This window comes from Rhinoderma darwinii, chromosome 1 (assembly GCF_050947455.1).
Source record: "Rhinoderma darwinii isolate aRhiDar2 chromosome 1, aRhiDar2.hap1, whole genome shotgun sequence".
Taxonomy (NCBI): Eukaryota; Metazoa; Chordata; class Amphibia; order Anura; family Rhinodermatidae; genus Rhinoderma; species Rhinoderma darwinii.
Genome location: NC_134687.1, coordinates 318,616,271 through 318,641,736, shown reverse-complemented (window position 1 = coordinate 318,641,736; position 25,466 = coordinate 318,616,271). Strand labels below are relative to the sequence as shown.

Below are 25,466 nucleotides of genomic sequence, written 5' to 3'. Positions count from 1 at the left end.
AATCGCTGCGGAAACTCTGCCCGAAAGGGCTGCCCCTTCTCTCTTTCCAGCACTGATAGAGAGAAGGGGCTGCCGATTAGTGCAGAGAAAACGGGTCCGTAAATACGGGTGGAATACTGGTCGAATACGTGTGACAAAGGACCCGTATTTACGCCAGTATTTACAGGAGGAAAAAAATACGTTTGTGTGCATGAGGCCTAAGGAGGCGTATAATATTGTATCCAGTCTAGACAAAGCTCTGTGGGTTAAACAACCTGGACAGCAGACAGATATACTGTAGCTAACTAGCTAACTATTGGTGACAGCTGTGCAGCTCAGAGAGCTGCCTGATCATATCCAACAGTACAATAGTATCTGCTTCTTAGAACTAGGCATGTACAGATTTGCAGCCTGTGAGCTTAAAGAGGCTCTGTCACCAGATTTTGCAACCCCTATCTGCTATTGCAGCAGATCGGCGCTGCAATGTAGATAAGAGTAACGTGTTTATTTTTAAAAAACGAGCATTTTTGGCCAAGTTATGACCATTTTTGGATTTATGCAAATGAGGCTTGCTAAAGTCCCGCTTGTTTTTTGCGGGACGAGTTGTATTTTGTAATTTTACCATTTTTAGATGCTTATAATATATTGATTAACTTTTATTAACTTTATTTTAGGAGAGAATTGAAAATAAGCAGCTATTCCAGCATTGATTTTCACGTTATAAATTTACGCCGTTTACTATGCAGCGTAAATAACATGTTACCAAATATGAAAAGGTTTTATATGTTTTCCTACAGTTGCGCAATAAAAACCCCTTTTAGAAAAAAATTACTTGTTTTTGCATCGCCGCATTCCAACAGCCGTAACTTTTTTACTTTTCCGTCAATGTGGCCGAATGTGGGCATGATTTTTGCGGGCCAAGGTGTAGTTTTCATTAGTACTATTTTGGGGTACATAGGACTTGTAGATTAACTTTTATATGGGGGAATGGGAGAAGAGAGAATTTTGCCGTTTGAGGGTTTTTTTTGGACGCCATTCATCCGGCGGTTTAATTAATGTGTACATTTTATTATTCAAGTCATTACAAATCGCAGGGATACCATATATGTGTATGTGTTATTTGTTTTGACACTTCTACTATATAAAACCACTTTTTGGGCAAAAAAAAAAAAGTTATTTTATTTTTACAAACGTTAACTGCTTTACATTTTTTTTTTTAGTCCGACCAGGGGACGTCACTATGCGATCTGCCCCCGGCTGCCATGGAAACCCGACGGCGCCCAGCGATTTCTTTGCGGGGGCGCCGATGGGGTGACAGAGGGAGCGCCCTCCCTCTGTTAAACACATTACATGTCGCTATTGACAGTGGCATTTTATAGGATAAACTGACGGAATTGGAGCACGCTTCGATTTCGGCAGGAGCCAGGCTGTGTATAACAGCCATGCTCCTGCCGCTGATCGCGTGGGTAAAGGGGTTAAGCAGTCATCTCATTACCATCAAAGGCAGGATTACAATTGAAAATAGGTGATGGACATTCCTACACAATGACTTCTGCACAGTTCACAGAGCATGCCTAGAAAACTCCCATAGAAGTCAATGGGCCCCCCACTGTTCAGATTCCTACAGTCAACGTGGCTGCTGTAAAACATCTCTAAGAATGTTGTTAACCGCAATATGGCTGCCCCCATAATAATGTACAGAAAATAGATAAATAAAAAAATTGATTCTCTGGCTTTAAAAAAATAAAAATATAAAAAAAAAACAAAAAAAAAACACGACAATATATAGGTGATACATCCCTTTAAAAAGAGTACCGGTCACCTGCCCAATGAACTGTAGCAGACATCTCAGATTGCCAGAACCTCCCAGTAACAGTCCGTTGCTAAGGGGTAACTGCCTATTTAACATTTAAAAGGCCTCATTTGCATATTGGCACCAAAACCAACGGCACGATATCTGAAGAACGGTGGTAGCTAGAAAACACAAAAGGTGCCAGAATCTGTGAGGCACTAGCAATTTAACAGAGATGTGAGCTGCAGTTTTTGGGGCAGGTGATGGGTCCTATTAAAACATGGTTAGGGGTTAAAATCCAAAATATATTAGAAAGTTGCACTAGTTAACAATTAACATTAAACCAGAAAATCCATGTATCCAACAGTGCCCGATAGGGTCAAATTAACAGTATATTTACGGCTATGGTTGACCAGGAAGCTAGACACATTCGGATTGTTCAAAGCAGAAACACCAATCTTGACATGTGCGTAAGCATGATCTGACAACCGACAAGCCACCTATAAAAAGGCTACATTTTTGGTACGCTGTAACGCCAGGATCATTATTTAGGCACCGGCTGATCATTTATCCACAACTTGAATAATGTGTAACGACCCTGCTACCATGCAAGTATAATTGGACCACTGAAACTACGGAAATATTTGCATAGTCATTTTTTCATTTGAATCATTTTGAAGTAACACAATGACTGCATATGCTCCAGATTTAGTACTTGCCTGTTGTTCCCTTTGACTCAATGATCTCCACAGCCGCCTTTGCCATTTCTTTACTTATCATTTCATTGCCGACTCGGTTTAACTTTCGCGAGCTCAAAGCACGTTTCTGCCTGTTCGTTCCAAAGGCCTCAATCAGAGCATCAACCTATTCAACACAGAATGTAATGAACAGAGTATAATACAGTAACAAGTGGTTTGAGCACCAGGAATTCATATGCCATTGACACATCTCTACAGAAAACCACTAGTCAGTAGCCAAGAAGAGTTGCCAAGTCAGTATTAACGTAACACTTGCAAAAAGCTGTAGTTTCCCTCTGTGCACAAAGGCAAAACGGGCACTACGTTTCCCATGTCAGCAGCTGGACCCACAGCTATCTGCTGGTTGTCATTGTGGATTCCTTTTGAGAAGTTGCTGTCCAGTTGGGACAGCCGCTTTAAAGTTCTTCAAACACATTACAGGGCTACTGGACAAAGGAGTAATAAAACCTATGTTTGTGAATTCTTTAAGTACAAATCAGCCCAAGAATACAGTTGGGCACAATCTATATCCAATCAAGTAATATGCAGCAAATAGTGCACCCTGGGCAATGTGGGGACTAAGATTACGAGTACAGGCTGCAGGAGGTTGTAGTAAAATTCCTCTAGGATCTGTAAGGTCCAAATGATAAAACAGCCCAGACAGTGCAGGATGAATGTGGTGCACCAGGTATGGTACCCTGCTCCAAGTCACACGGGGCTTTTACGGAGAACCAATGAGATTGGGCTCAGGCATGTTAGTTGGTCACACTGACAACACTGGCCAGTACTGCCGGATGACACTTTCTTAGAGTCTGTACAAATGTTGTCCGTTTTGGACATGGGTTTCAACACATAGCAGGAAAGTGGAGATGAAAAATTGCAGGTGGCACATTGTGCCAGGCCAAGATAAGTCGCAGTGTGGTGACTATTTAGTACAAGTGTAAGGAAATACTAGTTGAAGTTAGTGGTAGGTGAGGCCTGTGTTAAAGCACATCTCCACTCCCCACTACTACAATTCAGGGGTCCCTGCACGGTCCCTAAAACAAAGGGCCCACAGCCTCTTTGGCACTTTCTTTACGCAGATGTAGGACTACACGATTAGTAAGTACCTAGTAAACACTAGTAACAAGCCAGAATTTATATTAGTCTTAAAAACCTTTTAAATGACGACAACTCCGCTACCTCTAAAGCAGGACAGTAGATGGTCAAGGCAAGAGTTTCAACTAATATTGTCACCCGAAGTGTTACTTTCAGTTATCAATTTAGCCTATAAGGGACGAGTTAAAAAAAATAAAAATAAAAATAACACAACAAACCACTGAATTAACGTCTTTGACATGGAGATCTACATTGTATCATTGTCATTTACTTAAACCGCCAAAAAGAAGCTACTGGAAACAACCAAGCAGCATAGTGGCTGTTATTCAAAACGTATTCTGACATTACAAGATAGAAGATGTGAAAGGTTTATCAGTCAATGCCAAAAATGTTGTACACACCTTTTCTCTGTAAGTTCTGCTTGACTGGTCTGTGGTCTCTTCAGCTGGTGTATCCTCTGCCAAAATAAACATAACAAATACACATACAGTGATTATATATGTGCGCGGGTGGTCAGGTAAACCAGTTGTATGCTACTGCCCATTATAAAAACAGTCAAAAGGGCCATCTTCAAAGCCGAATATAAAACAAAGCATTAGGCAGTGACGTCTGCAGTCATGAACTGGTCATCCATTGGCAAGAGAAGTTTAACAAACTTCTCAGATTCAGCTTATGGATGGGATTCCCTAACAAAAAATAACCCCACAAAACGTTACTCAGGAGCAACTCAATTACACCTATATAGAGAAGTGGTATATCTGGGTGCAAAGTCAGCAAGCTTGTGGTAGGTTCCTAGTCACTGGTGCTTTATCGGAGTCTCCCACACTCACTGTTTGCAGCTTGTTGAAAGCGTTTTGCAGCTTAGAACTACAGCTACTTCTGGCAACGTTATTAAAGTGTAGCTAAACGTTTGACAAACTTCTGATGCCATAGAGACAGGTCATAAGTTTGGATTGGTGGGGGTCCGAGCACGGAGACCCCCACCAATCGCTAGAACGATGCAGCTGAAGTGGTCGTGTGAGCGCTCAGCCGCGTCGTGTCTGTCCAGCTTATTCCGGAAAGCCGATGTATCGGAGTACAGGCTCATAGACTTTCTAGATAAATTTATTTCCGGAAAATGCCGGACACGAAGTGGCTAAGCGCTCACACAGGCGCTTCAGCTGCTTCGTTCTAGCTATTGGTGGGGGTCTCAGTGCTCGGACCCCCACCAATCCAAACTTCTGACATGTCTCTATGACATGTCAGAAGATTGTCAAACGATTAGCTACACTTTAAGGCCTCATTCACATGGCAGTATGTCGCATCAGTATTTGGAAGCCAAAACACGGCAGAGACGTAAGTCTTTCCATCATACTCAGTGTTACACTCCTATATTTGGCATACAAATACAATATATACCCGTGTAAAAGTGGCCTTGGACTTTCTCATTTAATGTCTTCATTTCTCTTACCAGTACGGATGTTCTCCAGTATTGGCTTCATGCTAAACTGCTCAGCATCATACACTTCCATCTTCCCAGTTTCTTTATTAAGTACACCAACAAAATACCTGAAATGTATACAGCTCTGTTTAGAGAAGTTTTAGTCACCATAACATTAACGTCGTCTCAGCAGTGTAACTATTGAAAACATAAGCTATAACGAAATGGAGAATGCTTTCCATACATTGCAAATTTAGACTACTTTGCTGAAGTAAGAACGAGAGGGCCGCAACATGCTCTTATTTATTTCCATTTTTCATGAAGCGCCAACATATTGTATAGCCCTGTATGGAGATTATATTGGACCTGTCCTGATGCGGACATTTGGTGCAAAAGAAGATACAACCACCAGCAAAAGCAGTCAGGCACTGGGATCAATGATTTACAACCCATACAAAAGGCATGTAGTTAGATTTATCTATCTTAGCAGATCTCCTGTATACCCCTACTACAGGTATTTATCACTGCTGGTTCAGTTGCTTGAATATTAGATTTGCTATGTCCGACAAGGTTTGGTAAATACATGACGGAAGTTGGGCTCACGGATATCTGGCGGGCAAAGTGGCCGTCGACTACGCAATACTCGTGTGTTTCATCTACATATGGATCGCTGTCCAGAATAGATTTAATGTTTAATAATGGAATAGGGATGGAATGTGTGGAGGGGGTGGAATATTTGTCACGATCGCTGTCTGATCATTCTCCAATGTTGCTAAAGCTCCGAACAGGTGTACAGACGGGGGGGCTGAGAATGCACTGGAGGCTCAACCCATTTTGGATACGCTTGGTGGGGGAGGAGACCATAACCATGAGCCTGAGAGAATACTTCGAATTTAATAAGGGTACGGTTCCTACAGATATACTGTGGGATGCTATGAAGGCGAATATAAGAGGGGTGTATATAAGGGAGATTACCCACATAAAAACTAAGACAAGGCAAATAGGTCAACATTTGACGGACCGGGTGACAATAACGGAGGCGAGCCACGTTACCAATAATAATGCGGAAACTTTAGCACAATGGAAGGCGGCTCAAAAATTGCTTAGGGAACATCAGATGGAGCAGGCAGCTAATAAAAGATTATTTCTGCAACAAAAATACTATGAGGAGGGCGAGATGACAGGCAGATTGTTAGCAAATATCGCACAGCCGGCGCGGGAGAGTGCGTTCATACATCAGTTAAGGACAGCAAGTGGGGCTCTGGTGGAGGAAACAGGAGATATATTAGGGGTGTTGACATCATTTTATAAGGAACTATATCGCACTAAGGTGGACTATCCGGAGGATCTTCTGTCAGAATATCTGGCAGAAATGACGTGGGTTACTTTGGGAGAGGAAGAGAAGGAGGGGTTGGAGGAGTCAATTACTTTAGAGGAAATACAGGAGGCGGTGAGCTCTATGGCGAATGAAAAGGCCCCAGGGATAGATGGTATACCCACTGAACTGTATAAGACATATGGAGAGACGGTTCTGCCAGAGTTACTGGAGGTGTTCCAGGATAGTTTCGCCAGAGGGCGTTTACCGCAGACAATGTATGAAGCTGCTATAGTTGTGATTCCTAAAGATGGGAAAGATCGAACGCAACCTGACTCTTACAGACCGATATCTCTGTTGACTACAGACATAAAAATCTTAACTAAAGTACTAGCTAATAGGTTGTCGCGCGTAGTGACTACAATAGTAGGGATGGATCAGTCAGGATTTATGCCAGCACGTTCTACAGCAGTTAACTTACGTAGACTATTCTTAAATTTGCAGACAGATGCCCCGGATATGCGGTGTAGAGCAGTGTTGTCGTTAGATGCCGCCAAGGCGTTCGATAGTGTGGAATGGAACTACTTATGGGCTGTATTGGAGCGGATTGGCTTTGGAAGGAATTTTATTAAGTGGGTACAATTACTGTATAAGGAACCGGTGGCTCGGATCAGAGCAAATGGAAGGATGTCGGACTCTTTTAGGTTGGAGAGGGGGACGAGACAGGGGTGCCCACTTTCTCCGTTACTGTTTGCGCTATCGATTGAGCCACTAGCAAATATGGTAAGAGAGCATCCGGGGATAGAAGGGTTTCGCTGTGGAGAGTTGGAGGAGCGTATAGCACTATACGCGGACGATATTCTGCTGTTCCTGGGGGAGATAGATCATTCACTGCCAGTGATAATGGCGATATTGGAGAGGTTTGGCAGGTTTTCAGGGTTAAAAATTAATTGGAGTAAGTCGGCGTTGTTACCACTCCAGCCAGTGAATACACCATTGATGATTGGAGGAACTGAAGTGCCGTGTGTACGGAAATTTAAATATCTGGGGATTACGGTATCAGCAAGGGTGCAGGACTTTGTCGAGTTGAACGTGATACCATTAATGAATAAATTGGCAGATAGGACCAAAGTCTGGCTTGGGTTGCCGCTGTCAGCACTGGGACGAGCAAATCTCATCAAAATGATTCTGATGCCCCAGGTTCTCTATATTCTGCACAATGCCCCAATGTGGTTACCTAAATACTGGTTCAGGAGAATACATAATTTGTTTAGAGACTTAGTGTGGAAAAGGGGGGTCCCCAGGATAAAAATGGAAAAGCTACAATTACCAGCAGAACAGGGGGGGTTAGCTATTCCGAATGCGTGGATATATTATCTAGCAGCCCAAATACAACACTTTAAAGGATGGAAGAACAGGGAGGATTGGAACTCCAGTGGGAAACTGGTATACTATCTGGGTCAAAGAACGAATTTATTAGAGGCCATGGAGTCGCATAAATTACGGAGGGAGGCGAGAGGGAAACCGACTCTGCTACTATTACATAAAGTTTGGTGGGAAAGTAAGAAGATATTGGGGATTGCAGGATGCTCCAACTATATGCCTTTATGGGATAATCCTTATCTATGGGAGGTTAATATTTTGGAAGGATTTCAGGATTGGGAACAAGCAGGGATTAGATATGTGCACCAGATATATGAAGGAGGTACTCTTAAGCTGTTTGCGCAGCTACAGGAAGAGTTTGGACTCTCACATAGGCGGTTCTATCAATATCTTCAGCTCAGGCATGCGATGCAGACACAAGAGAGGCTGGTGGATTTGAGTTGCTCCACTATGGGAGGGATGGAACGAGTGCTGGAGGCCCAGGACACTAAGGGGCTTATTTCGGTGCTATATAGTATGCTACTTACTAAATTCCTAGGACATCCGTTGGTAGAGACTAGACGAAAATGGGAAGAGGATGTAGGGACGATAGCGGATGAAGAATGGGAGGAATTAATCGGATCGCCCAAAATAATCTCTATTAGTGTGGCACACAGGAGGTCGCAACTCTTTCTGCTGCATAGGGTGTATAGGACACCTAAGGTGCTGTGGCAAATGCGAATTAGAACAACAAAAGAGTGTCCCAGATGTATGTTTGATGGAGCAGATATAAAGCATATGTTTTGGAGTTGCCCAAAGCTGAATATATATTGGAAAGCAGTTAAGGGAATGGTATCTAGAGTATATGGTAGAGATTTCCCACTGGAACCTAAGATCTTTTTATTGGGTTGTATGGGGGAGGAAGGAGGAGATGGGGTAGAATTACTGGCTATAAAAAAGGTTCTGTACCATGCTAGGAAATTAATTGCAAAATATTGGTTGCAGGCGGATCCCCCAGAGGTGGCTGAGCTAGTTGGATATGTTAACCACACGGTATCACTGGAACACCGAATATATCTGAAAAGAGGGGCAATGCATAAATATGAGAAGCAATGGAGTAAATGGGTGAACACCTATAGTAATGTGACACATTAGATGGGATTTGAAGGTGGACTGACGCATATATATGTGTAAAGTATGGTGAAATCACGGGCAGGCATACAGGAAGGAGGGAAGAGGTGGAGGGACTTGGCGAATCAAGGAACAGAGGAGGTACTGCGAAAGGGGAGGGGAGTTCGGGGGTTAGGGAAAGGGATATATATACTGGTACAACTAATGATGATGAAAGGCAAAGTGTAATGTAAATTACAGGAATTTTGTTCTAAGCACAAGATGTTATGTTGGTACTTTGCTTTTTTTCCTGTTGACTGATTCTTTGTACTTTATCAGAAATGAAAAGGATGTATAATTCATGTTGTATTTTCAATAAAAACTTGTCTGATTTAAAAAAAAAAGATTTGCTATGTCCTTGGAGTGATCGAAAGCAGCACCAGTTAACGGTCTTCCTTGTAAACTTGTGCTTATACTCAGCAGCCAATGTGTACAAGCATAGAGAAATCATATTGGAGGCAAAAAAAAAAAAAAAAAAGGAGAGAGTGTAAATGTTATCATATCTAGAAACGTATGTCAAATTTGACTCCTCAGAAATTTGGCTAAATAAATTGAACTGGTGGTAAATGTGCATTATAGGAACGGAAAAAAATAAATAAACAAAAGTGTGTCTAAAAAGGTCACGTTCACATCGGGCAGGTTTCCTGCAGATTATCAGTACAGTCCTTCTGCTGAAAAATATCTATGTGAAGTGGAGTGTATGCTGCAGCTTTTTAACTCCACAACACGCTCTATTCTGCTGCAGAATTTTTCTGGATTTCATTCTTGACATTGCAAAGGGTAAAATCCATGGTCAAACCTGCAGAAAAATCCATGTTACACCTGCAGATTTGTCATGGATTTGCTAGGCTGTTTTATGTGTGAACATAAAAATAATCTTTATCTACATAGCGCCAACATATCCTGCTATAGGTCAGGGGGGACATGTACAAACAAATCAGAGATTACAGTGACAAGTAATTAATCAACAAGAGTGACAGTTTACAATCCAGGAGGAAATCAGGGACACGAGCTAAAAGTGCTTGTATTATAGAATGGTCCAGCCATCTTTTGTGTATAAGGGTATGTTCACACGCACTAATTACGGACGTAATTCGGGCGTTTTTGCCCCGAATTACGTCCGAAAATAGCGCCTCAATAGCGCTGACAAACATCTGCCCATTGAAAGCAATGGGCAGACGTTTGTCTGTTCACACGAGGCGTAATTTACGCGCCACTGTCAAATGACGGCGCGTAGACGCCCGCATCAAAGAAGTGACCGGTCACTTCTTTGGTCGTAATTTGAGCCGTTATTCATTGACTCCAATGAATAGCAGCGCCAATTACGTCCGTAATGGACGCGGCGTTCAAGCGCCTGCACATGCCGTTACGGCTGAAATTACGGGGATGTTTTCAGGCTGGAACATCCCTGTAATTTCAGCCGTTACGGACGCCCTCGTGTGAACATACCCTAATTGGGGAAGACGTACTGTAAAGCTGCGTGAGCCAGCCACCCAGCATCTGTGTATGCACATATATAAAGTGCTTTAGGGAGAAAGGAGTGTGTGAGGTACTGGTAAATGAAGCAAAGGTATCAGGCTTTAAGGAATAACGTAGATGGCGTGTTAACAGGTAGGAGAGTCAAATTAGGAAAGTTGATAGGCCTGTCTAATAGGTTTCTTCAGGGCATGCTTTAACCATTGCATATGTGGAAATAATCGGATTGTCCGGGGTAGCGCATTCTTGAGAACTGGTGAAGCACAAGAAATGGCTTAGGTCCCATACACGACCACGCCCATAATCGCGGCCCACGATTGCGGGCACGGCCGTCTGACAGCCGCCCACAAAGTATGGGAGCACGGCCTATGAATAATACGAAAAAACGGACATGCTCCATAATTCCCGGCACAGACACACATCCGTAGCGATACGGAAAGGTGTCCGTGGCTAATGGAACTGAACGGGTCCTTAACACGGTCCACAGTTTTACAGTCGTGTGCATGGGGCCTTAGAGACGGGAGTGAGGTTCAGATTACGGAGGACTTTAATCGAAGGTCGTTGGCAGAAAGTAGAGTACAGGAAGGTTGTAAAACAAAGTAGAAGTATCCTGCACCCCAATATTAAAAGGATTTTCTTTCTTCAAAATATTCCTTAAAAGATCGTGCTGCTTATAGACATGGTGAGTAAACAGGTCCCACACAAGCTTGCGCGTTTCAAACCTTGTGGTTCTTAATTGTAGCATAGCACGGGAAGCGTGGTAGACAGATGGAGGAGATGTAAGGAGGTGCAGCACTGCGGAGAGCTTTGTGGGTGAGAGAAATAAGTTTCAATTATATTCTGAAGTGAATGGGCAACTACACGGTAGAGGGATTGATGTAGCAGTTGTACATATCGATGACCCTGGCTGCTGCATTCAGGATACATTGAAGAGGGGAGAGTTTAGTGAGGTGAAGACCGATGAGAACGTGTTACAGTAGTCAAGACGAAAAGAAATAAGAGCAGCGATTAGTTATGGCTGTTTCCACAGTAAGGAAAGATCGAATTCAGGAGATGTTTTTGAGGGGCTGGTGACAAGAGCGTGTAAGTGATTAAATAAAAAAGGTAGTAAAGGAAAGATCAGAGTAAAACAGAACTGCAAAACAGTGGGGCCTGCTGCCTAGGAGTTATGGTAGTAGACACACTGAGATGGAGACATCAAGTTTAGATAGGTTAATGGATAACCGGGGGAGGGTATCGCCTTAGAATGTCTTCCAGCCAGATTGTCTGAATATGGCTATTATACCTGCATAGGGAGTTGGACTTCACAGCTTCAGGTGAAAAATTTTTCCCAACATAACTCAGTCTCTCGGTTTGTGCCGTCTGTAAGATAAGACAAGTAAAACATCTCTTAAAGGGTTATTCCTATCTTCATAAATGCAGCTATTAAAGGTAATGTGTCGCTAGAAATTGTTTTTTTTTTTGTTAAAGTTAGTGTATAAATGATTAAACATTGTTCTAATTTTTTTACGAGTCAGGAAATATTATAAATTAGATTCCAATTTATAACATTTCCCAGTGCTGGTCACTAGATGGAGCAATTCCCAAAATTGCAGCATTGCATGTGGTAAAGCAACCACATTGTTTTATGCTGCAAAATTTGAGAATACACACTCGCTCTAGTGAGCTCACAGAATCCCCCCTCCCTTATCCCGGCTAGTGCCAGGAGAAAGGAGGGGATTGAACGGTCAAACCTCCTACACGGTGTCGCCATTTTTTGAGCGAACACACAGTGTAGTAGGCTTACATACAGTACTAATCACACACTAAAACACGAACAAACACAGACATAACTTACCTGCTCCTGCCGCTCCCTCCGGTCCGTCCGGTCCAAGTGCTTGCTTCAGAACACAAGTCCGGAAGCCGCGACCGGAAGTAGTAATCTTACTGTCCGGCCGCGGCTTCCGGTCCACAAGAAAATGGCGCCGGACGTCGCTCGGCCGAAAACCTTCAATTTGGACTGTGTGGGAGCGGCGCCTGTGCCGTTCCAACACAGACGGCGTACAGCATAGTGGATGGAACGGGTCCCGTTCGCATTCACTATGGGGCTGTATGTGCCGTATTCCAGGTCTGTATGTGTCGGAAAAAAAAATGGCAGCCCCCATAGACAAGAAAAAGTAAAAAAATAAAAAAAAGTACAAACACACAAATAAAACATTTTTTAATAAAACACTAAAAGCAAATTGATATATAAAAAAATTTTTTTTCCGCGACACTCGTCCTTTAAGGTCAACCTGTTAAAGTTAATAATTTTGCAAATACCCTTCTTTTTGAAAACTATGTCGTTTTCGTACTAACCGTACTCCATGTCGCGGTCAGTCCTTCTTTGTTTATTGCTCATTGTCTAGGGATCCGGCCACCGTGGTTTTCAGATAGCAGTGGCCGCACATGTGCAATGATATCCTCTCCTAAGGACGGAGCGGATGTTATTCTAATCCTGAACGCGCATATGAGCGCATGCGCATTAGATGCCGGCCTGGCCACTGCTCCTCTGGATATATCAGTGGTCGGCTCCAGGTATAGTATAAAACTATCTAGGGAATTGGAGGGGGGGGGGGTTCGTCTCAACCACGTTTACCATGCCTGATTGAGACGATAGTTCTCCAGATGCTGCTAGAACTACATTATCTAGCAACGTCGGGAGCGCGCACAGTGCAGATCGGCTTGATTGACATCGAGCCGCTCACGCCCACTTTTATAAAAGATAACCAGCACTAGCTGAGTTATCAAGTTAGAAAAAAAGGTAGTTAGGGAAGGAATTTTTTTTTCCTTCCAACAAGAATAGATTTATAATTCAATTTCTGATTAGGATGCATTATAAAAAAAAAAAAAAAAAAAAAGAAAAAAAACAAACACAACTTGGGAATAACCCTTTAACCCCTTAGTGACCAACAGTACGCCTTTTTACGTTCCTCACTAATGGGCTTTAGGCTAATGCGACGCCTTTTAACGTGATCGCATTAGCCTAAAGTAGCGCCGAAATTAAATATCGGGGCACCGTTCTCTCAGCTACCAGAGGTAGCTGAGAGTTCGGGGCAACGACCAGAGACCATAACAAGTGGTCTCTGGTCACGTGAATCGCTATTTCACGGCGTTCACGCTATAGCGGCAGATAATCGCCATTTCTCTCTCCTCTCATGGAATAACTCCTTAGAGAGGAGAGAGAACGGGTAAATAGTGCGTCCCCCCCCCTCCCACGTCCGATTCCCCTTCATGTCCGATTCCCCCCCCCACGGTCCGATTCCCCCCCCCCCAAAATGGCGCCCGAGTGCGCTTTGCATGTCTTACCTGTGTCGTCATCTGGCACAGCAACAATCAGGGACCGTTGTGACTGGTCCCTGATCAGGTGATCTCTGTGATAAAACCTATCACAGAGATCACTGACAGTTATTTTCAAAACACAGCCAGGACATGGGCTGTGTTTCTCTCTCCTCCCATTGTAGTTGTTCTGAGAGGAGAGAGAAATCAGTCTAAGTCCTGTGCTGTGAAGAAAGAAAAAAAGTGATAAAAAATCATCGCTCTTATACATACACACACATATATATATATATATATATATATATATATATATATATATTATATCAAATCTATATTAGCGTCAGCGCTAGTTTAGCGTCAGCGCTAGTTTAGCGTCAGCGCTAGTTTAGCGTCAGCGCAGCGTTACGTTAGGGCTAGTTTAGCGTTCGTGTTTAGGGCCGTTTAGAATTAATTTTACGTCTGTTATATAAAAAAAATATATATATAAAAAAAAATATAATTTGTGTCGTTTTTAGGATTTAAGGTTTACTTTAGGGTTAGGACTTATAGGGCATATATATATATATATATATATATATACACATACACACAGTTTATTGGTTTGCAGTAATTAATGTTAGAGATAATATTTTCTGTTTTATTGAATAACTAACTACAATTGTTTTGTTTTTGATTTCACACATAAATTATGTCATTGTAAAGATAAAATTTATTTTCGTCAGGAAAAAGTCATTTTTGTTTCAGGCTTTTGTACATTACAGGGGGTTAAACTAGTGCTCGACTTTGTTATGTTGAGATGTAGTTTTGAACTCTGCTACATTACTCTCGCAGAGTCCACAAAGGGGGGAAGGGTGAAGGAACTGATCAGGTACAATTTTGGTTTATGTGTAAGGGACCATCCCCCTCCAGCAAAGTTACACAGGAGGCAGAGGTGACATCACTCACACGAGTCTTTATGGATTTAGATGAGGGAGAAGGCAAAACAAAAATTGTCTGGACATTGTTAATTTGATGTAAAGTTTTTAGGAATGTTTTATTTTTATTTGTTTTTGTATTAATCAAGTATTTGCAGAATCTGATAAAAGTGAGATTCTCAAAGTATTCTGGATTATCAGATGAGTGTGGAGAAGTGTAGAACATTTGGTTTTATTTTAGAGAATGAAGACGCCACCCCTTTGAGATGTTCTATCTATATGTGACATGGGTTTTTAATGTAAATTTGTAATAAAGAGATATTTTATTATACAATATGTACAAGACAGGATACGAGGCACCAGGTAAATTACCCAGAAACCACTCTCACCTTCTTGTTCATCTCAAGGAGCGGAGCTGGAGGTACTCGCTGAGGCTGTAACCTGGCAGAAGGTAAGACGGCTGACATTTACACTGACTCTAGGTACGCTTTTGGCATCGCCCACAATTATGGGCCCATTGGTAGTAGGAACTTTATTGGATCATCGGGTAAGCCAATTGAGAGAGCGAGAGAAGACAGACCTGACAACAAGGATATGTGCGGTCAGGTGTCAGTAAATTGGCTTGTCCCTAGATACAATAATGCCACCACTAGGTTTGTAGCAGCCGGCATGATATGCGCACGGCATGACATAGGTAAAACAGCAAAGGTACCTGTGAAAAGTGCAGCCCGGCCAGATTAACAGTCCCAGCAACTGCAGAACATACAACTACCCGAGGTAGACGTGTATGACAATGTCCTCGTGTGTGTGTAGACCTGTTCTCAGGGGGGGCCTGAAGCCCGGCCTGTATTTTCCCCACTACAGACGTTGTGTGTAAGTGACAGGGGAACAATGTTATCCCAAGTATTGAACTGGTGTTTGTACAATGATAAGATGTCAGCAGTTCTCTAGACATTGTCCCAAAGTTAGTTTGTTTAATAACTGTATTTAAAAAGTTTAGTGGGAATATTAAATATTGAGGTTAAGTTTTATGTAAAGTTCTGGACCAGCCTCAGCATTGGACTATTAGAGTCATGCGTCAGATAAAAGGTACAGAAGTGGAATATTCCCATTAGAAAACATTTTTATTTGTTTATTTTTATTTTTGTTGTGAAAGGGAAATTTTAGAGCAGAGAATTCTGTGCAGTGTATATGTGTATGTATAGATATGTATATAAAGAAGGAGAATCAGTTTGTAAGTTTTAGTTACTGACCAGTGTGAACGTTTGATGTAAAGATGCTATTTGTTAATGTTTTTCTTCAATTGAATTATCTGATTAAGATCAATTAATGTTTATGCAATGAAAAAGCTTGTTCTCCACAGGAAGAGTCCAACTGGGAGCGGAAGGCGTGAGAACCAGATTCTAACAGAATGTGGACGGATAAAGGAAGGTGAACGGTGGCACCCAATTCACTCTTGATGGCACTTGTATTGATGGTGTATGACCTCACATATGCCCCAAGACTGCAAGGATCGATTTGGTAAGATCTAATTGGTATGTCCCAGGTTTTACAGCTGTTGCTGCTAAATTCTGTTAGAGCTGTTTGATTTGCCTACAGAACAGTCCTGGCAGACCGGTGCCAACCTTATCATACCCGCCTCCCACGAAGAGAACCGACCTTGAGAGGCATTCCCAGGTAGAACGAACCAGATTAGAGTAAGATAAAAATTGGTTTGAGACACTTGTCAGATAAACATGTGGAATCTGTGTATATTTCTGTGAATAGGAGATGTTCTAGGCAATCAGCTGAGATCAAGGTACAAATCCTGCTGAAAGGGTATCACCAAGTGCAAATGAAATGTACCCAATAATTACACATCTTCTAGGTGCCCTGTCCATTGTAACAGAGAAGTTTTTCCATATATATATATATATATATATATATATATATATATATATATATAAATAAAGGTGTTTGATGTCGTTTAAGGGCCTGACATTATTGTATGTACTTAGAACAACGTTTATAATGTATGCGGATGATGTTATCACCAGATTAGTATTTATTTTAACAATTGACAAGAGTTGGGGGTCCCCAGCAAGTGCCAGTAAATATGAACTAAAAGACTTTTAACACGATGAACTCCATCTACAACGCGTTTATCATGAACTGACGGCAGTGTCACAATTCTAAGCGGCCGCCCAGACAAGTAACTTGCCAGAGGAAGAGTACAGATGCGGAGGGTTTGATAGTCACAATACAACTCCACTAATCCGCCTACGTGGGATCTCACCCCAGGCTCACAACATGAGGTGCTATGTACAGCCTGATGACGTAAACTAAAGGAGACGGTGTCGGACAGATGAGAAGGACCAAACCAAGTCCTGATGACATCAGCAAAGTAAAGACCAAAGACCTGAGTGAATCCGTCAGCAGGATCAAGTGTTTTGATAAGTGACCAGGAGGGGGTAATAATAACTCCCCCACTGGACACCAACGTAGTCTGACTCCACAATTGTGTGGGTTACCCTGAGGGTGACAGTCAGTGAAGAGCAGAAGACAGGAGAAGAAGAGGACGATGATGTACAGGACTGGCAATGAACTGATGGGACCCGAAACCTGAGGGTGATAGCATGAGATTGGTGATAGCATTATGTTATTAGCTGAGGCCCTATTGTTTATAATGTCTGAGGTTTATAATTATAATGTGTGTAAATATGCCGCGGCGCTGCAAATTACAATCTGAGGAGTTTTATGTGGAGGTATGAGGTGAAGGTCACTGTGCTGCCCATGACCTGTCATATCTGCAGGGGTAAAGTCCCATTAGGACAGTAAGTGACAGTGCGACAATTATTACTGTTAATAAAAATGTAGACCGGATTAATATATATATATTACAACCAGCAGTGGTTTGTAGATTATATCAAGACAACCATCCTGTATCCAGAGGAGAATAGGGAAAGTTAGGACCACTCCGACACCTTGGAAGTCCAGGTACAAAGAGGGGTTACTCATCAGGAGTAGCTCGTCTCAAGCTGGTGAAGAAATCCAAAACCCCTACCCGCTTGGTTCGAGTGGTAGGTTGCTAGGCAAGACTCAGGGATAGAATAATATTTTTAGGGGGGACTGTCAGGGATCATTACTATGTATATTGTCTGAAAAATATTATCCTCACACATGTATATACATTTCAGTTCTTTGTGTAATATACTGATATATATAACAAGTTCTTTGTTCATGTCGGACACACCTATGGAAGACACCGCCCCCTGGAATGCAAAGAGGAGTGTGCAGAAGAATGTATAGGAAAACTTATAGGGAGGGGCATGGGTCTTCTCTGTGTGTGTGTTTCTTTGTTCTGAATAAAGTTCAGTTCCTCCTGGCTGACATTGAAGCTGTACCTCAGACATTTGTGTGGTGTACTTCTCTCCAGGCATGCCTTCAGCTTTCAATTTACAGAGGTGGTTATTCGGTGTGAAATACGGACCTGACAGTCCTATGGTGGTGGATACGTCAGTCGCTGTAGGGTGTCAGGTGTCAAGTGCAGGGCCGAGTGTTGCAGTCCCTCCCGTGATGTGGGATCCTGCACTATCATTTTCCCCCCAAGTACCCCAATTTGAAGCGACCCCAGGAATTAGTGTCGACGTCCAAAATTTTACCCCCTATAATTTTTTTAATTTATTTATATGTGATACGGTCCTAGACTTGATAGTCCAGTAGACTAATCTGTATGCTAGGCAGTTTGTTCTACAAAAGCATGCGTCTATGTACTCCAGAATGTGGAGCCCCACAAGTGTCCCAGAAATAAAAAAAAATTTAGGCATTACCCTCAATATGGGTTTGGTTAAAAAAACCCTCTGTCCGGTCCTACTGGACTTGTAATGCTGTCCACGCTACCCCTGTATTTGCAGCAGTGATGTCCAGAAACCGCTATGAGGCCCTAATGCGATTCATACATTTTACTGATAATTCCCAAGTCCCCCCAAGAAGAGACCCAGCCTATGATCGGCTTAATAAATTAAGGCCATTAATCACCCTTCTAAGTGATTTATTTCTAAAGTTGTACACCCCTGACAAAAATTTGTCAGTAGATGAATCGCTCATGAGCTTCAAAGGGCATCTTTCCTTTCGTCAATTCATCCCTTCCAAACGAGCCAGATATGGGGTGAAATTGTACAAAGTGTGTGAGAGCACAACGGGTTACACCTGCGGTTTCAAAATCTATGAAGGCAGGGACTGCCAAATTTATACCCCAGGCTGCCCAGAAACCATTGGCACCTCTGGCAAAATTGTGTGGAACCTAATGGACCCATTTCTGCACAAGGGGTACCACGTCTATACAGACAATTTTTATACCAGCGTTGCCTTTTATAAAGCCCTCCATGCTGCAAATACAGGGGCCTGTGGGACAGTACGGAAGAACAGAGTGGGACTCCCACAACAGTTGGTGTCCAGGCGTTTGGGAAAAGGAACATCCATGGCCCTTGCAAGTCAGGAATTGCTTGCAGTGAAGTGGGCCGACAAGAAGGATGTCTACATGCTGTGCACCGTACACACGGACACCACTGTGGCAATTACGGAGAGGGGGGCTACCACTGCAAAGCAGAAACCCGTCTGTGTAACAGACTACAACAAATTTATGGGGGGGGGGTGTAGACCTTTCCGACCAGGTGCTTCAGCCTTACCTGGTGAAGCGCAAAAATAAGGCCTGGTACAAAAAGGTAGCAATCTACCTCATCCAGGTTGCTACCTATAACAGTTTTGTTATTTTCCAAAAAGCCCAAGGAACGCTCACTTTTCTTCAATTTCAGGAGAAGGTCATTGAGCATCTCCTTTTTGAGTCCACTATACCGGCACAATCCTGCGAATCTGAGGATGTGCGCAGGCTTTCAGAGCGCCACTTTTTACACCCTATTCCCTCCACTGAGACCCAAAAATATCCCCAAAAAAGGTGTCGGGTATGTAGCAAGCATGGCAGGAGGAGGGATACCCGCTTTTATTGACCCATGTGTCCATCAAAACCAGCCCTTTGTAACTACCCCTGTTTCGAAACCTTTCACACGGTTGCAAATTACTAGAATTTAACACAAAAAAAAAAAATGGGTTTGGGGCCTTTTTAGGGAGTCAATTTCTTTATATTTTCTTTTTAGTTCGTGGGCTTTCCAAGTAGGGATTATTTATTGTGGGAGAGGTTGTAGAGCACATTTTTTTCAGACCGTGAAACTAATTTTACCCCTTATGATTTTTTTTATTTATTTGTGGGTGATCAAGTGCTGGAATTAATTGTCCAGTACAAAATCCCACATCCACAATTTTTTTATTTTGACTGTTCTTATGACTATGTCCTGCCACATACGGCTGTTACATTCCTAATTCTGTACCGTGATACGGGCATGATCTTTTTTTTTATTTGGAGGATCTCTAATAATTGAGCTGTTCCTTATCAATACACCATGGGCTTTGTTATGGTTCTTCTGGAAATACTGACATCATTTTGGGGATTAGTGATCCTTTACTGTTTCTATAGATGGTTTTGGACACTGTCCTTTTATATATTCTGTAGGTGATTGGTTATTTTGTGCACATAGCGGTTCCTACCTTGCCGGGCAGGGGCCTGTTAGGGTGTACCGCGTCACTTGGCACATTCGTCCCTCATAAGGATTGATGGAGCTAAAGAGACGTTGTACAACCAGTCACTGAAAAAAAAAAACCTTGTCTTGACAGCCCTGCAGGTGTTCTTCTATCTAGTGAACAGACTCGAGTTTGCAACATAGTTGGATACATTTTCCTCCATTTGTTTGAAGATATTGCCCGTCACTCCAGTAGTTTATTTTTTCCTCTCTGACTGATTTTATATTAGGACAGAATTCTGTCCACAATGACATCATAATGGCACCAACTGCTTCTTCAGCAAGACATAGTCATAAGTACAGCCAAATACGTCTATAGCGACATGTATCCATTATGAATACACGGCTTCACTTCTCTTCTGTATGCCGCACAAATTTATTAATGTGGCATATTTCTAACAAAATAACCTTCTACCACGTCTCCTCTATTTCATGTGGAAACGTAATAAAAGCTTGAAGAAAACATTATATACCCATAGTGTCTGAAATGATACCCATTATTTCCTCCTTTAAAAAATTTTTGGTCCGCATGCCCACTACACCACTACATGAATACCTTTAGGGGTTTAGTTTTTAAAATGGGGTCATTTCTGCGTGTTTTTTTTTTTTGTTCAGGCAGCTCAATGCCTAGAATTTATTCAATTGTGCCCTGAAAGCCAAAGGGTGCTCCCTCTCTTTTTGGCCCAGCCACACGTCTAATAAGCAGATTGGGGCAACAATGAGAGTATTTTTGAAAACAGGAGAAACGGGGTGATAGATTTTGGGGTGTGTTTCTTCATTTTTATGTTCGCTTTACATAGAAATCGGTCTTCAAAGTGATACTTTTATATAAAAAGTGATTTTTTATTTTAATTTCACCAGCTATGCATTAAATTTAGCAAAAAACTGTGGGGTCAAAATACTCACTACACCCCTAGATAAATACCTTAAGGGGTCTAGTTTTCCAAATGGGGTCGTTTATGGGGAGTTTCTATCGTTCTTGTAGCTCAAAACCTCTCCAAATATACAGTGGGGCCTAAAACATTTTCAAGCAAAATAGGAGTCCTGAAAGCCTCCGGGTGCTCCCTTTCTTTCGGGCCCTGCTGTGTGTCCAGGCAACACATTAGGGTCACAATGGGGGCATTTTTGAAAACAGGAGAAACAGGGTGATAGATTTTTGGGTGTGTTTCTTCATTCTCATGGTCGCTTTACAAAGAAATCGGTCTTCAAAGTGATACTTTTATGAAAAAAGTGAGATTATATTTTTTTACGCCTGCTTTGCATGAATTCTTACAAAAAAACTGTGGGGTCAAAATACTTACAACACCCCTTAATAAATACCTTAAAGAGGCTCTGTCACCAGATTTTGCAACCCCTATCTGCTATTGCAGCAGATAGGCGCTGCAATGTAGATTACAGTAACGTTTTTATTTTTAAAAAACGAGCATTTTTGGCCAAGTTATGACCATTTTTGTAGTTATGCAAATGAGGCTTGCAAAAGTCCAAGTGGGTGTGTTTAAAAGTAAAAGTCCAAGTGGGCGTGTATTATGTGCGTACATCGGGGCGTTTTTAATACTTTCACTAGCTGGGCGCTCTGAAGAGAAGTAACATCCTCTTCTCTTCAGAACGCCCAGCATCTGACAGTGCAGATCTGTGACGTCACTCACAGGTCCTGCATTGTGTCGGACGAGCGAGGACACCGGCACCAGAGGCTACAGTTGATTCTGCAGCAGCATCAGCGTTTGCAGGTAAGATCGACTTACCTGCAAACGCTGATGCTGCTGCAGAATCAACTGTAGCCTCTGGTGCCGTCACGATGCAGGACCTGTGAGTGACGTCACAGATCTGCACTGTCAGATGCTGGGCGTTCTGAAGAGAAGAGGATGTTACTTCTCTTCAGAGCGCCCAGCTAGTAAAAGTATTAAAAACGCCCCGATGTACGCACCTAATACACGCCCACTTGGACTTTTACTTTTAAACACACCCACTTGGACTTTTGCAAGCCTCATTTGCATAACTACAAAAATGGTCATAACTTGGCCAAAAATGCTCGTTTTTTAAAAATAAAAACGTTACTGTAATCTACATTGCAGCGCCTATCTGCTGCAATAGCAGATAGGGGTTGCACAATCTGGTGACAGAGCCTCTTTAAGGGGTCTAGTTTTCAAAATGGGGTCACTTGTGGGGGTTTCCACCATTCTGACACCTATGAGCCTCTGAAAACCTGGCTTGGTGCAGGAAAACAAAATGTACTACAAAATTTATAAAATTATTACTTAACTTGTAAGTCTTCTAAATTGCTCAAAAAATATTTTTTTTTTCAAAAGTGCTGCCAAAATAGAGTAAAGAGATGAATATATATTTAATAAAAAAAATTGTACAGTATGTGTGTACATATGTGACATATTGCAGTTAAAAATAGGGAAAAATGATAATTTTTACAAAATTTCTTCAATTTTTCTATTTTTTAAGTTATTTTGCAAATCGTATCAGTCTACTTTTTACCACTAAAATAAAGTACAACATGTGACGAAAAAACAATGTCAGAATTACTTGGATATTCAAAACTTTCACAGAGTTATTCTCTGATAAAGTCACACATACCAGATTTGACAAATTTGGCTTGGTCATTAAGGTCCAAACAAGCTTGGTCACTAAGGGGTTAAACACAACAAGAAGTAGCATTTATTATGATTTGTATGACTAGCGGCTTAACGCATTCTATTCAGTCTTTTGTTATACGCCTTGAGCCAAGTAGCCTATAGAGTGACTGAAGTAATCAGTGTTTTTTTGTCTTCCGTGACAAGGCTTGTGTCAGGAGAAGGGGATAGTTGGTTTGCGTTTGAGAAGTTTTCCCAATCAGAAGCCACGTCCAAGTGTCTTTCCCAGATCTATCAGCTTTTGCTCAGCCCATGTAATCCTGGCATGGCTAGTTTCTTATCTAAATGGGAAGACGAGCTGGGAGCGACACTAGGGCCGGATGATGTTCTGAAGTCATGTACTTTCTCCCATTCATGGTCTTTAGCATCACAGGAATGCACAGAATGTACCCTGAGGCGTCCGATGAATGTTGGCGGTGTGAAATTGATGTGGGAACCATGCTACATATACGTTGGAGTTGTATTTGTGGTGCTCAGGTCATATTTCTAAAAACATGTAATGGGAAAGCCCCCTTATAAATTATGGACCTGAAAAACCCTTTTAAGTTGTTGAGACATACACGTATAAGAACATGCAAGTAATGTAAACGCTAGGTCTCACTATATTGCTCTATGAACACTGCTAATGACAACTTATATCCAACATTTCCATTGATTCTGTGTATGACGGCGGCTTGAAGGCATAAGTGATAATAAGGATAGTTTGAATTGAGCGATCTTACCAAAATTCTCTTCGAGGACGTGGAATCTTTGTTTTTGTATAATTTAAAATCAACATTTTCTGGAGTCTGAATAATTCCATTTGAGAACTGAACTGCAAAATAAATAGAAAAATACGCTAAAGTTACTGTTTGAATAGAAAAAAAACTATACAGGATGTGATAATATTCTAACAAACTCAACTAACTGAAAGAGGATATGAGCAATCTGAGCCCATATGCCATCTGCACAACTTGTTCCAAACGTTTCGTCCCTCTTCTTTGCCCCACACTTTTCTATGAAAGACAATATTTCTCCCTAGCTGTGTGAATCGTAGAAAGGAGTGTCCTGGTGTCCTCTCATTCCCACAGCATTGTGATCACCAAATTAACATATTTATACATCTCATTTACAGATGACTACACTGTTCAGTGTATTACTAGGTAAATGTTCATGTCAGCAGACGCCCTTCCCTCAGTCATTGATAAGCACAGGTCTACTGAGCATATAGGTTTATCATGACCTTGCTCTGGGTCATGTTACTGTAAAAGTGAAAACTATACTGGCAAATGGAGAGATCTACGTATGAAGTAGGGATGTCAATACCAGAATTTGGATTTAGATACCGATACTTCGTTTAGTATTGTGATTTCGATACCAAAACGATACTTTGCCAACAGTAATTAAAAAAAAAAAAAAAAAAAAAAAGTTCTTCCATTTTGTGATGTGAGGTGCGAGGTGTGATGATGAATTTTGAATGTGCCTCACATTAATAGTAATTAACCCCATCATGTTTCCCAGTCATAATGGGTTAATGTGTAAGGTACATGATGGGGTTAATTACTATTAATGTGGGGCACATGGAGGTTAAATTCATCATCACACCTTGTCTCACAATAAGTGAAAGAAAAGTTGTTGTTTTTTTTACAGCGTTCACATCATAAATTATGCAAAAAAATTGTTGTGCAGGTTATTACAGCCGCGCCAATACTGAATGTGTGTATATTTTATGTATTGAGACTTATTTTAGTGTTTATTGTAAAAAAAGGTGTATGTGTATTTTTTTTTTAATATCCTATTACTTTATGCTCTTACTTTATTTTTAAACTTTAATGTACTGGCATATCTATATGGCAGTACATTAGCCTGTGTACTGATAGGTATGTCCTGTGTACTAAGTATGCCCTAACAACAGGAAATATGGTCAGACAGCCCTGGGGTACTTCAATGGACACTGTACTGTCTGCCCATATATGGTATGTCCCTCAATCGCGTCACAGGGATTCTCACATCTCACTTCCTCTTGAATGCTGCAGTCAGCTTTGATCGCAGCATTCAGGGGAATAGTGGCGGAGATGAGAGGTTTCCCTGATCTACGGCATTATAGAGCGGGGCTGCGGCCGTGTAATACAGCCATTGCCCCGCTTCTGACAACTGCGCGCGCGGTCAGAATCAGGTGATGCGACCGGCGCTGCACTAATGAGCAACAGCGATTGCTGCATCACATCATCCTGACAGCGCGCACTTGTCAGGACTCAGGATTGGGGCAATGGTTTTATCACACAGCCGCAGCCCCGCTCTCATACATTAATGTATTACTACACTAAGCCGTGCGGCTGCACAGCTAAGTATCGGAATACATGAAATAACGTTATCGAACCGTTTGGGGATGCACAGTATCAAAGTTTCGATGCATCGTGCATCCCTAGTATGAAGTATAACAGACTTGTTTGGAGGAATTTATGCGGTCAACACAGGGTTATTATAACAAACTAATACTAGAGCAGTTCACATTTAAACTAATGCAACAGGCACTATAATGCACGTAAACATTGAAACATTTTGCTCACAATGGGGGAAAATTGCTGTTTCACAGTATACATCACTTGGTAGGTCACTTAAAAACATGTGCACACTTACCTTTGTATTGCTTCCACGTATCTTTATTGTCAAAAT

General features: G+C 41.8%; 1 protein-coding gene across 4 annotated transcripts in view; it reads right to left on the bottom strand.

Moving 5' to 3' along the window:
* POLR1E (RNA polymerase I subunit E) overlaps positions 1-25,466 on the bottom strand; it is a 77,681-nt gene that overhangs the window by 35,541 nt on the left and 16,674 nt on the right. Inside the window, exons 1-6 of one of the 4 annotated variants that reach the window (XM_075851425.1) lie at positions 23,534-23,618; positions 22,756-22,805; positions 11,635-11,711; positions 5,057-5,154; positions 4,008-4,063; positions 2,491-2,635 (exon numbers count right to left, since the gene is read on the bottom strand). In XM_075851425.1, the coding sequence (XP_075707540.1) occupies positions 2,491-2,635; positions 4,008-4,063; positions 5,057-5,154; positions 11,635-11,711; positions 22,756-22,782 (403 nt within the window). In that variant the 5' untranslated portion in view covers positions 22,783-22,805; positions 23,534-23,618. Of the gene's footprint in view, positions 1-2,490; positions 2,636-4,007; positions 4,064-5,056; positions 5,155-11,634; positions 11,712-22,755; positions 22,806-23,533; positions 23,626-25,466 lie in introns of those variants that run through there. The other 3 variants (XM_075851416.1, XM_075851436.1, XM_075851442.1) reach the window with 3 other exon arrangements.